This window comes from Pseudonaja textilis, chromosome 6 (assembly GCF_049901715.1).
Source record: "Pseudonaja textilis isolate UNSWEBS1 chromosome 6, rPseTex1.2, whole genome shotgun sequence".
NCBI classification, from domain to species: domain Eukaryota; kingdom Metazoa; phylum Chordata; class Lepidosauria; order Squamata; family Elapidae; genus Pseudonaja; species Pseudonaja textilis.
In genome coordinates, this window is record NC_141995.1 from 13237386 (window position 1) to 13254367 (window position 16982).

General features: G+C 37.9%; 1 protein-coding gene across 1 annotated transcript in view; it reads left to right on the top strand.

The window, feature by feature from the left end:
• Positions 1-15830, top strand: part of CCSER1 (coiled-coil serine rich protein 1) — a 448828-nt gene extending 432998 nt beyond the window's left edge. Inside the window, exon 6 of the mRNA XM_087936737.1 lies at positions 10122-15830. Coding sequence (XP_087792863.1) covers positions 10122-10607 — 486 coding nt within the window. The 3' untranslated portion in view covers positions 10608-15830. The remainder of the gene's footprint in view (positions 1-10121) is intronic.
• Positions 15831-16982: the final 1152 nt, after the last annotated feature.

Below are 16982 nucleotides of genomic sequence, written 5' to 3' on the forward strand. Positions count from 1 at the left end.
GCATACCGCCACTGATGGGCTGGTCCACTGTTACTTTTATAATGTAATTCTTCAGACATCGGTATTCTACGTGTTGTACATTTCTCTCTTGTACCTGAATTTTGTCATTTTAGTTTTTGCTGCAGTTGTTGTTACATGAGGAGCAATATACATATTTAGAATTTGAGCAATTTCATGCATTTCTTTATAAATCTTCATAGCCTTTCCTCGTTTAAATCTTCATAGCCTTTCCTCCTTTTTCTCCTTCAGCCAGCCTAATTTGAGTGTTTCTTCCCATCATGAACATCCAGCTTTGATTTCTTTTATATAAAAAGTTTTTATTTTTTAAGACAAACATATACAAACAAAACATAAAAACATAAAACCATCTTCCATTTTATATACATACAGTGTGTCAGTTGGTTACAAATATTTTGTGCTATCCTTTCATACTCATTACTCATAGTTTATATAATTTTTCACACTGTCAAAGTAACATATGCTTATATATTTATCAGTTGTTAATCATCCATGACTAAACTATTTATTCCATCATTTTATATGAGATATTCCAAGTTTTATTTTAATATATATATTGTACTTTCATCCAATGGTTATATATGAGTATTATATGAGTATTATATGAGTATTATATTTTCTATCAATCTATTGATAGAATATTATATGAGTGTTATATTTTCTATCAATCTATTGAACTTCTATTACAAAATAAAAAGAGATTAGTTGGATAACATAGTTTTTCTTGAGATGAACTTGGCCCATTTGACTGACTTTGGTTCTTTCCTTTGCTATGAATATTTTTCACCAAAGATGTTCTTGGACAAATAAAAATCCCCATCTGCAGTCAGCATTTGTCAGTGACTCAACTCAGCATTTGTCAAAGTAAACAGCTACTGGTGAAGCTAAGGAACAATATGAGAGAAAGGGTACCAACCAGCAGCTTTGGGGGATCCCTGAACCAGAAGCTTTGAAGATTTTTTTAAAAAAAGGCTTCTCTAAATTTACTTCCAAATGTCTTTATCTGATTACTTAAACGAAACTGAAATGAATGTATGAAAAGATTTTCACTGTGCCTATTTGCACAGGCACTAAGGAAATAATAATTGGAGGTTTGAAGCCTATGGAGATGCTAGACCCAGATAAAAGAAAAGAACAAAGCTCAATTTTTTAAAATCAAGAAAACACAGCTTTGTTATATGTCTGGTGAATAGGAAAACAACCTTCCCCGCATTAGCCTGCCTCTTAACCTGCCAAGCCCGTCATGCCAAACACATTTTCAGTTCATATATTAGAATTAATATCTCCTCTCTTGGCATGATTTTAAGCACATATGCAAAAAGAATTCCTCCTTTCCTCTTTTTTGTGAGAGATAAAATATTTGGAAATATTTTGGAAAACATGACAAATTTTGGAAGATGTGTTATGCTAAGGCATAGAATAGAATAAATGAAGAATAGAATAGAGTAGAGTAGAGTAGAATAGAATAGAATAGAATAGAATAGAATAGAATAGAATACTTTACTGACCAAGTGTGATTGGACACACAAGGAATTTGTCTTTGTGTAAATACTCTCAGAATACATAAAAGAAAAGATACATTTGTCAAGAGTCGAGAATCATAAGGTACGACACTTAATGATAGTCATAGGGTGCAATAAGCAATCAAATCATACTAGGAAACAGTCAATATAAAGTTACAGTCCTACAATCACACGTGGGAGGAGATGGGTGATAAGGAGTGATGAGAAGATTAACAGTAATGGTAGTGCAGACTTTGTAAACAGTTGGACAGTGTTGAGGGAATTATTTGTTTAGCAGAGTGATGACATTTGGGAAAAACTGTTCTTGTGTCTAGTTGTTCTGGTGTGCAGTGCTCTATAACATTGTTTTGAGGGAAGGAGTTGAAACAGTTTATGTCCGGGATGTGAGGGGGTCTGTAAATATTTTCACAATCCTCTTTTTGACTCATAAAGTATACAGGTTCTTGATTGCATGGAGCAGAAATAAAGAGCAAAGATTATTAAATTTGGAGTTTGTCAGAAGTAATTTTCAGGGAACAAGCTGGCATCGATGTAATACCTAGTCCAAGGTCTTCTGTCTTCTGGAGAAATACAGAAAAGTTAACTAAGCATAGTTATATCTTTTTACGTATTTGTTTCTAAATCTAATATTTTGTCTCTGGTAATTATTGGCTCTATACAAATTTAGTTTTCTGTGTATTTATGCAAATGGGCAACTATTTAAATTACAGATGCTTCTACATCACAGCAAGCCAGAATTGTTGTGGGATATGCTCAGATTCTTATATTCCCCTGCATATTTTCCTACAGGATGTTCTTCTAAATTGCTGTGTGTGATTTAAACAGACACTTTTTAAAATAACTTTTGAAAATAACCCCTATTTTTTTTTTCTTTCCTTTTGTTATTCAAATAATATTTAATTAATCACAATATACTGTGGACTCTATTTTCCACAAAAGAAAAGGAAGGTAGGGGCTGATTTCCTCTGACAAAAAAATGAATTATTTCTTTTTTTATTGTTTGTCGCACTGTCAGCCAGATACTTAGCCTGCATTTGGCATTTTTATCCACTTATCGAGTTCTTCCCAAGGTCTTGGAATAGGCAAATGATAATGTTTGTGGTATTAGAAGCATCATTGCATTATATAAGCTGTTCCGAGGAAGGCTGCTGTTAAGTTTGAGCAATGAGAGGCTGAACCAGAGCATGAGTGCAACAGTACTTTATTTACAAATAAAGGGCTGACCGTGCTTGCCAAGCCTGGAACTGGCTCGCAGAAATCAGCAGCCAGTTGGACCCCGCAGCCTGCTTTTATAGCTGGCTGCTGGGGAGAACTGACCAATGGGAATGGGGGAAATAACGCCCACACAAGTGAGTGGACCTGAGTGAGAACTCCTTGAGTCCTCAGGACATAACAGCTGCCTTTTGCAATTGACTGATGGTGAATTGGTCAATGCAAATGGTGTTCAAGTGGTGCTCCAGTTGTTTAGGATTGTGCTCAACCCTGAACCTTTATTTCTTTTGCCACTGTCATTCTATTTCTATGTCTTTGTATTTTTGTTGTTGTTGTTATTAATTAAACATGAAACTCAATCAACTGAACATTTAAAAATGTATCACAAATATTATTGGCTGGTGCTGATGGTTGATACGGGTTGCTGCCACCATCCTAGGTATCAACCAAGTATTTTCTTAAGATGTATCATGTTCCCAATAGCGCAATTTTTTGCAGTTCCATTTATTGTTATTGCAGGAAACTGCAATTTCTTGATGCGTTTTATAAAATTCTTGGACATGGTAGTACCCCAATGAAATTAGGTATCATCATCATCATCATCATCATCATCATCATCATTTTACATTATTTCCTATAACCCTTTTTATTTGTTGGGTAAGTGAATAAGTTGCGGAACTCTATTCCTCCCATATATAAAGTTAATGTGAAAAGTATAGATTTAATTATAAATGGAAAGAGCTAAAGGATATTTCATAAAGCATGAACTGCTGGCATGCAAATTGTTGTGGGGTCATACAAAAGTGATCATAGGCTGATAACCATTTTGGAAAAAACTGCAATATTTTGGATCTGTAGATGGAGTAGAAGAAAAAAAAATCTTAAAATATGGCAGTGGTTCACACATAGAGAGACGGGGCTCTTCATGTAACATGTGAATGAAGATTTTATTCTTGTTTGACAGTTGGAAAATGATATTGTCTATTCTATGCCCATCTAGTCTGGCAGTATGTTCTCATAGTGACCAACCAACTGCATAAGGCAGCCTAGATGGGCTTCCAGAGATAGTTACACTGCCATCAGCATTAATAGCTATTTATAGCCAGCACTACAACTCATGGTAAATGGCATTCATAGAATTGAATTGTGTAGAGTAGAGTAGAGTAGAGTAGAGTAGAGTAGAGTAGTGTAGAATCTAATCGAACTGAATCAGAGTTGGAAGATCTTGTAGTCAAATCCCTTGCTCAGGCAGGAAACTCTATACCCGTGATGGTGAACCTGTGACACCCATGACAGAGATAGCACTCAGAGCCCTTTCTATGGGCATGTGAGCTGTCACCCCAGCTTAGCTCCCCATGCATGTGCATGCACCTCCCGATGGCCATCTGGCCTTTGGCTCTCTGTCATGCATGCGTGGGAGGACGGCGCATGCAGGGGGTGGGGTGAATGCACAGGAGGTGGGGGGCATGTGGGGGGGCAGGGGACATGTGCAGGGGACATGCATGCATTGTATTTTGGGGATGTGCATGCGCACGCTTTGGGCACTTGGTGCTGAAAAGTTTAGCCATCACTGCTTTATACCATTGATAAAGTGCCCTATGTAATTGGCACGATTTTGGATCGAAGCTATATGAGAAATCATCATGAACAAAATTTGGAAATCAAACTCTTGCTTTATTATTTTTCTTCAGCAATTTACAAGATATGTATGACTGAGAAAATGTATTATATGTTCCTTTTTTAGAGACAGCATATAAAACAGTGAACAGACTTGAATTATACATTTATCTTGTGTGAGATTTGCCCATATTTTCTAAGCGATAAATTGATGAATATGAATTGGAAAAAAAATTAACACATTAAAGTCAAAGGTAGATTGCTTTGAATGTGAAGTGAATTTCTGCAGGTTGTATATAAATAGCAAAAAACAGAAATAGAGGATGAATATTTGAGCCGTAACAGAATGTGTGCTAAAGATAAGAAAATGGAAGAAATGTTAAGCTCTACAAATGCTGTTAAGAAGGTCACAGGTAGTATGTTATCTGTTGCAAAGAATTAATGTTTGTCAGAAGAAATGAACATGTCTGTGTAAGAGACAAATGTGAAAGTTGGGTAAATTTGGAAAAAATACAAAAGTAAGGAGAATGCAGTGGCAGTGGATTACTTCAGCACATGTGTAATAATAGATGAGTGATGAATTGGTGCGGAATGGATTGGTACAAAAGTAATCCATCAAGCCAACTTTGTTATATATAAAGAGGATAAATATTATATCTTAACAGAAATATGAAAAGGAAGGGTTTGTAGGTCAAGAGAAATGAGGATTATAGAAGCATGGTTAGATGGAGAACAACAATAATAAAAAAAGAAGTAATTAAAGAAGAGAAGCAGTGTTTGTGCAAAGAAGAAGCAATTTTTTTTTCCTAAGGTCTGATTCTCAGAGATTGAAGTCCTTACAGTTTTCATAGCAAGATTTGCTATTGCCTTCTTCCTAGGCCTGGGAGAAAGTGACTGGCCCCATGATCACCCAGCTCACTTTGTACCTAAGGTGTTTGTACCTAAGGTGACTGACAGAATTCAGTCTTCTAATTCTAGCCTGATACTGTAACCACAACCCCAAACAGGTTTTCAGGGATAATTTAGAGGGATATAAAAATAGGAAGGCAAATAGCAAATTGTTTGGTGCAAGTTAGAGTTATCTATTTTGAATCAGTTGCTTCAAAATCTAAGGGACTGGTTTGGACAAAACTCAGCAGCACTTTTTCATGTGGCTATTGATAAAAATAGGATCGCCAACATCCAATGATGGATATGGCACAAGAAGAAGAAGAAGAAGAGTTTTCCTTATCTCGTGTCTTCATTCCTTGGGCTTACTATTTCTTACCCTGCTTTGCAAATTTTAGAATGTCGCTTAGCCCAAAGTGGAAAAGAATTGATGGGTATGAGTTTGTCTTTGTAGATTTTATCTCCAGTAAAAAGGTTCTGAGCTGCATATTGCATGTTTGTGAGCAGGGATTCAAATTTTTAACAACAGGTTCTGAGGGCATGGCTTAGGTGGTGGGTGTGGCTTGGTGGTCATGTGACTGGGTGGACATGGCTTGGTGATCATATTATTGGCTGGGTGTGGCCAACTCAATATCACTCACATTGAGGCATGCATCTCCTCGCCTGGCCTCTCATGACTGTGGGGATGCTGCAACAGTCGTAAGTGTGAAAAATGGTCATAAGTCACTTTTTTCAGTGCCATTGTAACTTTGAATGGTCACTCCACACAAGCAATGTACCAGCAAAGGAGGGGAAAAAAACTCCAGAGATGTTCCTGAGACAGGAAGTCTAGTCCTGCCAAGAATGTAATAAGGGTTAACTGAGAGGCAGTTTCTGTAAGCAACACCAGAATGTTTCCTTCCTGCCTTCCTTACAGGAGTAGGCCAGTAATTTCTTCTCACAACCGGTTCTCCAAACTGCTTAGAATGTTAACAACTAGTTCTAGTGAATAAGTGCAAACTGGTAGAATCCTACCCGTTTGTGAGATTATGTATAGAAAGCCAATTTGTTGCATTGGTGAAGGCATCAGGCCAGAAACCTGGATGACTTTGGGCTACTTAGACACTTTCAGCTCTAGAAGGCAAAAAGATATATATTGTAAGTATATATATTGTAAGTACCCGCGAAAGTACCCGCAAAATCTTGTAACTACCCGTGAAAACTTAAGAATATATATATGTGTGTGTGTGTGTGTGTGTGTGTTCTTAAGTTTTTGCAGGTACATGTACGGCATTAAGCTTTGTTCGGGTATTTTCCCACGTCATTGTAGTTGTGCTTTTAAAGTTGTAGCAACATTTCGGCAGAATCTCATCTGCCATCATCAGGCTTCTGTATTGTGTTTGTCTATACGATACCATTGCTGTGGTATCCTTGGTCTTGTGCTGTGGTCTCCTGGGTCATTTGCTGTGTTGCAACTTCTTGAGTTCTTGTGGTATAATTTCCTGAGTTTTCTGATGTGATGTCCTGAGCGGGTGGCTGTGATGTAGCATTCTGGGTTTTAGTCTGGCTTCGAGTTTGGGGTCTGGGTCTGTGTTCTTGGCGTGTGTCAGCTTGTTTGGTTTGGGGGTCGGGGTGTGTGACAGCTGGCAAAGCAACCATGGTCTGTTTTCTGGATGGTGATTGTCTTTCGTTTATAGGATGGGCTTGGGCTTGGGTCTGATGAGGGGGATTGGCGGTGGTGTCCCGTGTTGTTTTGGGTCTGGTGTTGGTTTTCATGGCTGGGAGTCGTTTGAGCAGGGGGTTGGACTAGAAGACCTCCAAGGTCCCTTCTACTTGAGACACCTTAAAAGCATTAAGGACTTACTGGTACTGAAGAAAGACCAGACTAGGCTACTTCTTATAGCCTCAACATTTGCTTAGTACTCCCTTTGCTCCTTTGTAAGTTACAATTTCAGAAAATCAAAAGTTGGAAGGGAATTCCGATGACTACTTTTCCTGCTCTATTTTATTTATTAGTCAGGATAATCTGCTAGTTCACTGCTAAAGGATGCTTTATAGTTCCTTGTCATTAATCATTTTTCTCATGATACTTATTGTTACGTATGTTGAATTAACAAATTTAATATTGTTAAATTTATAATGTAAGAAGCTGGTTAGCATTTTATACTTGATTTTTTTTTTTTTCATTTTGATGAATTTGACTGAAGGTAGGAAGAGGGGAAAAAACTACCTGTTTTCAATTTTTATTGAACACTTGCATACCTAGGCAAATTCATAGAGAGGTGCAAATGAGGAAATGTGGTAATTAGAGAATAATTATAATAACATAAAGGGACAGGTACAAAAGACAGTCGGTTCTCATATATAACAAGCTGGGATTTTAGAACTGTAATATGTGTGGGTTTTTCTCCTATCTTCAGAAAGAAGCAAGAAACATAACATGTTAATTGCAGTATGCCATAGCTTTGAAATAACTCCCTTAGAAGTTACCATGGTCCCTATTTGGTAACCAAGTATGTGCATGTGTTTGTGCATAACTATGTGTATCTACATTACAAGCAGAGACATCCCTTTTTAAAACATTCAGTTATTCTTTTACTTGACAATATTAACACAAATATATTTAGAAGACATGAATTTGGCCATAGATATTATGATGCATCTTTTCAAGGAAAGAAAAATGAATGTCACTTTTTGTAACTATATCCCAAAGGTGCTTCCCCCACCGCACCCCCAGAGGCAACTGGGCTTTCTGTTGTTTTTTTTTCTTTGAAGACATTTCACTTCTCATCCAAGAAGCTTCTTCAGCTCTGATTAAAGAGCTGAAGAAGCTTCTTGGACAAGAAGTGAAACGTCTTCAAAGAATAAAAACCAGAAAGTCCAGTTGCCTCTTGAAAAAGAAAAAAGCACCTTTGGGATAACCATGACCTGGATGACTGAGAATCTTCATAGACATTTTTTAACGATAGGTAGGGAACTTCTACCACGGTAGCTTTAGCATTCTTTCTTAGAGAAAAGGTATTTGACTCTCTTTTTTCAGACTTATCTCGTATTGTTAGATGTCTCTGTTCCTGAAATCTGGTTATATCTTTCCAGTTGTATATTTGTCCAGTGATGAGAGCATAACTTGCTTTAGAACCTTTTTCGAAGAGTTAAACTTGGATCTCAGGACAGATATTATGGTGGTGGAGCCAGGGTTATGCCAGGGTGTTATGAATTTAGAAAGATGTCAGGTTCCTTGGATTTGTTCCAAAGGAAACCAGGTAGCATCTATTTGGAATGCAAGTAATCCTCAACTTCTGACCAATCACTTAATAACTGGTCTAAGTTATGAGGGTCCCCCCCAAAAAGGAATTTGCGGACCAGATTCAAAGTTCTATTGGCTGGATCCCCATGCAGTCACCTGATTGCATTTTGGGAACTTGGCAACTAACCTACAATTACAGATGTTTTCAGCATCCCACAACCATTGTTCTGACCCAGCTCCCCAAACGCGACAAACCTTCTGGCGTGAACTCAAAAGATTCCTTTATTAGGAATGCCGGCAGCTCCGGTAAAAAGTTTCTCTCACAGGCCAACATCAGTGGAAGATTAATAGTTGTCTGCCACACCTATTTATCTCTGCCCCCTGCCTTTTCTCCCCAGAGCTAGGGTGGGGCCTTGCTAGCAGAGGTGACTCTTCCTTCCCCAGGTTCAGCCCATGGATTTCTACTGCTCTCCCTTTCTCTGCCTTCTGGGCATCAGGCACTGGACCCAGCTGTTCCTCTTCCTCTCCATCTGAGGGTTGACAGATGGCCCAGTCTGTGCCTGTCTCTCTCTCTCTGCCAGCTCCATTTCCTCTTCCCCCTCGGAGCTCTCAGTTTGCCTTGATTCTGGCCCTAACTCCCACTCCTCCTCCTCCTCCTCCTCCTCTCCTCTTATTCAGCTGCTGGAGAGGCAGGGGCCCCCCGTGACCACAATTTATTGTTTTTTTTGGCTGGAAACCAACATTTACTTCCACATTCTGGCCAAAAAAAAAACCAATGCAGACAACGGCCTTGCTTAACAATCACAGCATTTGGATAAAAATCACCAGGAAAAAAAAGGGGGCTATAACATTCTGGAAGTCATTTGACAATATGCTTTATGACTCGCACAACTTATGACCATCATTCTGGGCTCAATTACTGTTCTAAGTTGTGGGCTGCTTGTAATTTAAATTGGATGCCTGTTTTGAGATAAAATGCTGGGATCCAAATTACATAACAGAATGCTAAGAACAACTTGGAGAAAAGTCCAATGGTTTGGAATGAATGTTTTGATAAGTATATTGACATATTAGAGTTATTCATGAATATGGTGTTATAAGGCTAAGACAATGTTTCCTTTTTTACTGTTTCCATCCATCTGAGATAGATAAATTCTTTGTTCAGTAAAAATGTACCTGCCATTTTTTTTCTTTTAAAGTTGAATCCTCTTAATAATCTTTATATTTTCAGGGAAATATCAGAGTGTTCATTGCTGGTTTTTTTTTTTTAATTTATATTTATATTTCATAGTTTTAAATTGCACCTCTCCTTCAAAGAGGGGCTCTTGATCAATAAAAATTGTCTCAAAATTAACATTAAAATTAAAAAAAAATAAATTAGAATTAACATTTTTTAAATATGGAATGACAATTAAACATCAAAAAAAGGTGGGGGGGAATATGATGGCCATTTAAGAAAGTATTACTGGTAGGGGCAGGGGTTTTAATTTTAATGCAGAAGTGATGAAGATACACCCAGTTGTGTAGCTGCGGAGCTTAACAGGAACATTTTGCGTGCTCTAAGCAACCTTGTTGAAAAGAGATGTTTTTTTCTCTAATATTTTTTTCCCTTCCCTTTTCTGTTTCCTTTGCTCCAGGCTACCTACCTAAACAAAATGGTGAGCCAAACTCTCAACACAAAGGACAAAAGATCAGCACATACAGCCACAGAGGACCATTTTAGGTATTCATCAGGCAGCCAAGCCACTTCCTGTGAAAACAAAAACTGCCAGTTGTCAAGTGTCTGTCTCGGCAATCTCCTGAAGGAAAAAGAAATAGTGGAAGTTATCAAGCATACAAGAGATTCTTATGAAGCCCCTTCTTTTGAGGTGAACCACAACGGCTTAGCAGGAGTCATGCAAAGCATGTCAAAATCAACTGCCAAGGCGGATAATGGCACCATTTTTCCAGGCCCTCCGAAAGATCAACCTTCCCTCAGTCGACAACCGTCTACCTTCATAGGAAGGCTTGGACAACCCCCAAGAGGACCAATCTCTTTGCACATGTACAGCAGGAAAAACGTGTTCCTTCACCACAATCTTCACACCTCTGAACTTCAGACTTTAGGCCAGCAAGATGGGTAAAGAGAGTCGGCACATATTTATTCAGGTGGACCATATAACTGACTTCGATTCTTCTCAGCTGCTGCTACCTATTTGTTTTACCTTTTATAATGATTGTTTCTTAAATCGGAGTTGTTCCTGTAAAATAAAGACAAGGATTGGGTGGGGGGTGGAGGATAGGGGAGCTAGCATGTTAACTTTAATGAGTAATTGAAATGGTGTTTTTTTTCCAGAATTCACCAGACTGTAAATTACAAATTTTGGTGAAGTTGATGATATAACTGCCTTGGCTTCCTATTGAATGGATGGGACATCCAGAAGAGGCCCAACATTCTATTATTATTTTTTTCCTTTTGCTGTCCATCACTTGATTGCCTACAATTTCTGAAGAATATATCAAATAGGACTTCTGTTTCTTTTAATAATGTTAATGTAGATGTAAATGTGACGAACGAGTAGAATTAGTAACAACTCCTAAATTGGGGTAAGAAGACGATTGTAGTCTTTCCATCAGGAGTTGTTTGCCCTTTCCATTTCAGACTCATTTGCACCAAGACCAGAAGAAGACAAAAATCTAGGTTCTGTATAAATCATGCAAAATTTAATTTGAAATGCTGATTCAAAGTGAAAAATCAATCAAATTATCTTTGGACATTCGCATGGATTCAGCAAACTGGGTCAGTTCAAATTGATTAGGAAAAAAACAACACAGTTTTTGCACATGAGCCGAAGTGTTTAAATCTTCCAAACTGATTTTAGGGGCACACAAGTAATTAAAAATAAATAAATCTGAAAACACATTTTAATTTGATTTAGAATTACCTTCAAATTAAATTTCCAAATATTTTCAGATAGTTTTCTTTTTCTTATTTTGGCTTCAAAAGTAGTATTAAGTAGTATGAAAATCACTTCAGGTTTGCTTTAGCATTCAAGGCTCAGTATCAATAATCATTTTGCTTCTGCTCTTTATCATTTGGGTATATGTTTGGGCTGTGGGAGATTTTATACTGCATTGTTGGTGACATAAGATTAAAAGTGCCCTAACATTGATGGATTCCAACATCAATCAGTTTAATTATCATGGATAGGGTTAATAACAGCTGACTTCCCACATACTCATATGCAGACATGCAAATCACTACAACTTTATTTGCAATGCATAACCAAATTGTTGCAAGTCAGAATATTTTGTCAGGACTTGCATATCACCACATTAAATAACCACATTAGTTAAGGCATCAAATCAGCCAATTAATTATAAATGAATAATAGTCTATGTGTTCTTGATTTTGTTACCTTTAATATCAAAATGAGCCAAGGTGAATAATGTGCAATAAAGAATTGTAAGCGTTGTTGAACAGTATTTTGTGCACCCTAATTGTGCAAAATTTATCTGAATCTGCCCCTTACACTTACAGAAACCATTCTGTAATTCCCATCTTCATTTTGAGGTGGGAAAATTGTTACAGGTAAAATTGAAATTCACAGGCATAAATACTTCCGTAACTATAGGAATACAGTGACAAGGGCTTCAATTGTTTGTGTCTTCTCACAATTGATGTTTGTATCTTTTCACAATTGATGTTTGTATCTTTCACTTATTTAGCTTTGTAAAATCCACTTATCATTCGGGAAGGACAATTGAATGCTAGTTAGTTTCCCTTCTTTATCTGGTTGGCGTGTTTATATTTGCCCACACTAACTGTTGCATATTGTGACTTTTAATAACGTAATACAAGGTCAAATTAGAAGAATTTCCTAATTTATAACATACCATAAATTCAAAGCAAAATTCAGAAGACCACTTAATTCAATATATATCCTTTTTTTCCCCCTATCAACTTGATAAGAGACATAGTAAGAAATTTTGAAACTTCTGTTTATGAGTTCAATTATTCTGTGATTCAGAATAATTGAAACAAATTAGAAACCCCGCTTTATAGAATACATTTTTCTTCACATTTTGCCTATGATTTAGACATGGTGCAATTCTGTGGATGTTTACTGTAAAATTAAGCCCTAGTGTATTAAATGGCATATGCACCTTTATGTCTGGTTAAGATTGTAACTTGAGATGGCAATAGCAACTGAACACAATATCAAGCTATATGTCATATAGTACCACCAGTGTTTGATTTTCAGAGAAAAGAAATACAAAATGGATATTGTTATATTGGTATCGTTCTTGGAACAGCAATGTGTTGAGAGGCTTATCCCTCCCTCCCTCCCTCCCTCCCTCCCTCCCTTCCTTCCTTCCTTCCTCAACAGCCTCATCCCCATTCTCCACAAAATCACTTCCCCATGCAACCATAAAACATAGGTTGTATCTTATAGCTTAATACAATAGGCTGCTTGATGCAGTATACCAGGACAATGGCCCAGTTTTTTATTCATGCTCAGTAAACTAAGATAGGTTACTAGTTATAGAGTCAATCTTGGACCAGATTTGCTGCTTCCATGAAACTATAACAGGGGGGTCAAACTCAAGGCCCATGGACCACATACAGCTAGATATAGGATGCTTAGATCTGGCCCACGGGGCTACACTGGAAACAGCAAAGGACCAGCCTGTGGTGTCTCTTCCAGTGAAAATGGAGCTTGGGAGGGCCGTGGTGGGTGTTTAGAGGTTTGCAGGAGGCCATCTCAGCCGAAAATGGAGCTTGGGAGCCCGTTTTTTCTGGCAGAGCGCTCAGGCCACCACAGGCGGCCCCAACACGAGTGACATCAACCCGGCCACTCCCATCTTGGCCATGTCCCCCCAAAGTCAAATCAACCCTGATGCGGCCCTCAATGAAATCGAGTTTGACATCCCTGATCTATAATCATAACCTAACTCCCAGGCTTTTTATGAGAAAAAAATTGTGAGAAATTTCCTTCAAGTAAACTGAATGGTTAAAGTTGCATCAGCTAGTAATTCTACTTTTTATTCCTAGCCCTCTGTACCTATCCGGCACTGAGTAATCTAGTTGTTGGGAAAGTCTTTTTTAAAAGGCACTACTTTGTGGGCTTTCTTCAGACCTCCATATATATCTTAATCTCACCTGATTGTTCCTTTCAGGTAGTCCTCGACTTACAGCAGTTCATTTAGTGACCATTCAAAGTTACAATGGCACTGAAAAAGGGGGCTTAACAACCATTTTTCACACTTACAGTTGTTGCAGCATCCCCATGGTCACCTGATTTACATTCAGGTGCTTGACAACTGGTTCATATTTATGATGGTCGCTGTGTCCCAGGGTCATGTGATCATCTTTTGTGACCTTCTGACCAGCCAAGTCAATGGGGAAAGCCAGATTCACTTAATTAGTTGTTACTAGTTTAACAACTGCAGAGATTCACTTAGACAAATGAGGCAGGAAATGTCATAAAATGGGACAAAACTCATAGAACAAATTTCTCACTTAACAACCAAAATGTTGGACTAAATTGTGAGTGTAAATTGAGGACCACCTGTGTTTAGTAATTGCATACTTGCTCTTTAAAAAAAAATAGTCCGGCAATTGTCAATATCAGAATTTCACTGTTCTGATTTAGAAGTATATCTCCTGCTAATGAAATACATATATTAAGTGAAAGATACATGATGATGATGGTTTTCAGCGTGGCTTATGGAAAGGCTAATTCTTTGGTGGTCCTGCAGTCATTCTGATAATGTACAATTAGCATTTCAATATCAAAAGCAGTTCTTTCCTGGATATAAATAAAGGTGCCTCTTCCATTTTATGCACATCTAAAGTTTTAGGTCTTAAGGAGGGATGTGTGACTTTTTTTTCTTTTTCTTATGTCTCAAAAATTGCCTAATGTCTGTGAATTTACTCTGAAATTACTCTGTAATTTTCTTAATTTAAAAAAAAGGCATTTCGCTATTAAAAAAAGCAATATAAGGCTTAAAACAAGGGGGATAAGCTAAGAATATCTACTTGTTCCTGTTTTCTATCAGTGTTTCCAGCATTTGTGTAGTATTTCTTACAATATCAGAAATGGAACCACCTCCCGAGAGGATGGCAGCTATATATTGTACAATAGTAACACCTCCAAAGCAGAGGTCATTTGCAATATACTCTTGTGTATAATACAACACGTAAAACAACCATATGCGGACATTTTTTTTCAATGAATAAGGAACCTTTGTACTGAAAAAGATCTCTAGTTTTGTAAGGCAGTGCCATGTAAAAATTGATTTATACATCTTTGCAACGCTACACAGAGCCGAGCTTTCTGACGAGCCAAAAATCATGTCTTTTTGGTATGTATGTCTTTTTCTGAGTGCATTGTGTATGTCTGTATGTGTGTACGTAAACACACATGAACAAACATACAAATATCTATTGTTTATTCCAGAACTGTTATTATCAAGTATGACACTTAGATTAGAGTGGATGTTTTAATTGATACCTTAAGGAAATGGGAATCATTTTAGAGAGAAGGGGGAAAATGTTTTTATTGCCCTCTGACACATTTTTATTTTTCTCATAGAGAGAAAAGGGCTACCATCCTTCTCTTGTCATCCTTCTACCATCTCCAAGAGAGTTTTTGTAAAGAGAAATCATTAACGTTCTGATGCAAGAGCATCAGTAAAGTTACACAATTGATAGTGCTTTTGATAATTTACATTACAAGTAAACCTCAACTAACAACCTGTCATGTCCATGTCAGAATCTGATTCAGAGGGAGAGGCCGAACAGCTGACAGAGAGTGGGAGTGTAGTTCCATCGGCTGTGGAAGAAACTAGGGATGGGCAACGTCTGGCTGGGCAGAGCAGGGGAGAGGTAGAGCAAGGGAGGGGGAATTCAGAGGAAGACCCAGGCCCACCCCCTCTTCATCCTAGGGCATGCAGGGAGGAATGGAGAAGGGAGCAACGTGAGTTGCGTGGCTTATGGGGGAGGAAAGGGCCCTGATTACCCTCATTAGCTGCACCTGGGAAGGTGAGGAAGCTACGCACAGCATGTTGTTGGGAACAAATGTGAATTTATCTGGTATTGTTGTGGCTTTTCTATGTTCCTGGTATCTTCCCAACTGTGTGAGTTTTTCTGTGCTTTCAAGACTGAAATTCCTTCTCCTGCCCTGTCAAGTTAATTACTTCAGCTTGGTGTTTGGATTTTTAGTTACAGTTTGTATGTACCTTGTTTTAGACTGAATTTTCTACAGTTAAAGGCTGTTCCTGGAAGAGTTTTTTTCTCCAGCTGAAGGTAACCTAGACATTGGAGGCAAAGTTGGAGATAATAAAGGGACTCTTACTGCTTATTTGACTGTGTTGCCTTTGTGCCATGCTCTGGGTCATTACACAACCATTCATTTAGTGACTGAAGTTACAATGGCTCTGAGAACAATTATTTATGATCATTTTTGACCCAATCTTGGCATCATCACATTAAGTCAAGTGATCAAAATTCAGACCCTTGACAAATGCCATGTATTTATGATGGTTGCATTATGTTGGGATCATGTGATCTCCCTCTGACATGAAAAATCAGTGGGGAAGCAGGATTCACTTTATAACCATGAAAACTGAAATGATCCATTTAGCAACTGTGGCAAGAAAGATCCTAAAATGGGACAAAACTCATGTAATGACTCTCTTGCTTCGCAATGGAAATTTGGGGGCTCAGTTGTGGTCATACATTGAGGACTGCCTGTATCTTATAAGGTTCTAGGGCCTCGTGTGCTTCCATGCTGCAAAATTAATATGCACAGATTGCTACCAATATAAATATCTTAAATACCCACTGGTAAGCTTTAGTTAAAATCCCTCCATCAGTATATAAAAAAACCCCAACCAAATAGCATTTCACCCATACTTACTGAAAGTCGATGGAACACGGTTATCCCAAAAGTGCTTTTTCAAGAGGCAACTGAACTTTGTTTTTCCTTGAAGACATTTCGCTTTTCATGCAAGGAGTTTCTTGAGTTCTGGCTGAAGCTTCTTGAATGAGAAGTGAAACGTCTTCAAAGAAAAACCAGAAAGTCCGCTTGCCTCTTGAAAAAAGCACCTTTGGGACAACTCTGACCTGGATGACTGAGAATCTCCATAGACATTTAGGTGGAACATAGGTGGTATTTCTTCTAGATAGTAGAGCAAAGAGATGTTTCTCTTCCTTAATCGATGCTATTTATGCCAGAACCATTGTTTGCTACTGAAGGAGATAGTTGTCTTAACATTCTGATGTTGGATTCTTGGCTGTCTTTACAAGAGTGCTTTACAGTGTAGTGCTTTCAATATACAGCCTTGTTGTCTATCCAAAGATCTAAGCAGTTATTTAAATATTCCCTGTAGGCAACACATTCAGTACCGCAAGGAAAATTATCTTCCAAAGAATCACAGTTTAATCTATGTGCAAATCAAAATTACTTGAGTGTTGGTATAACTATTGATAGCAGGCAAGATTCATGTGATTC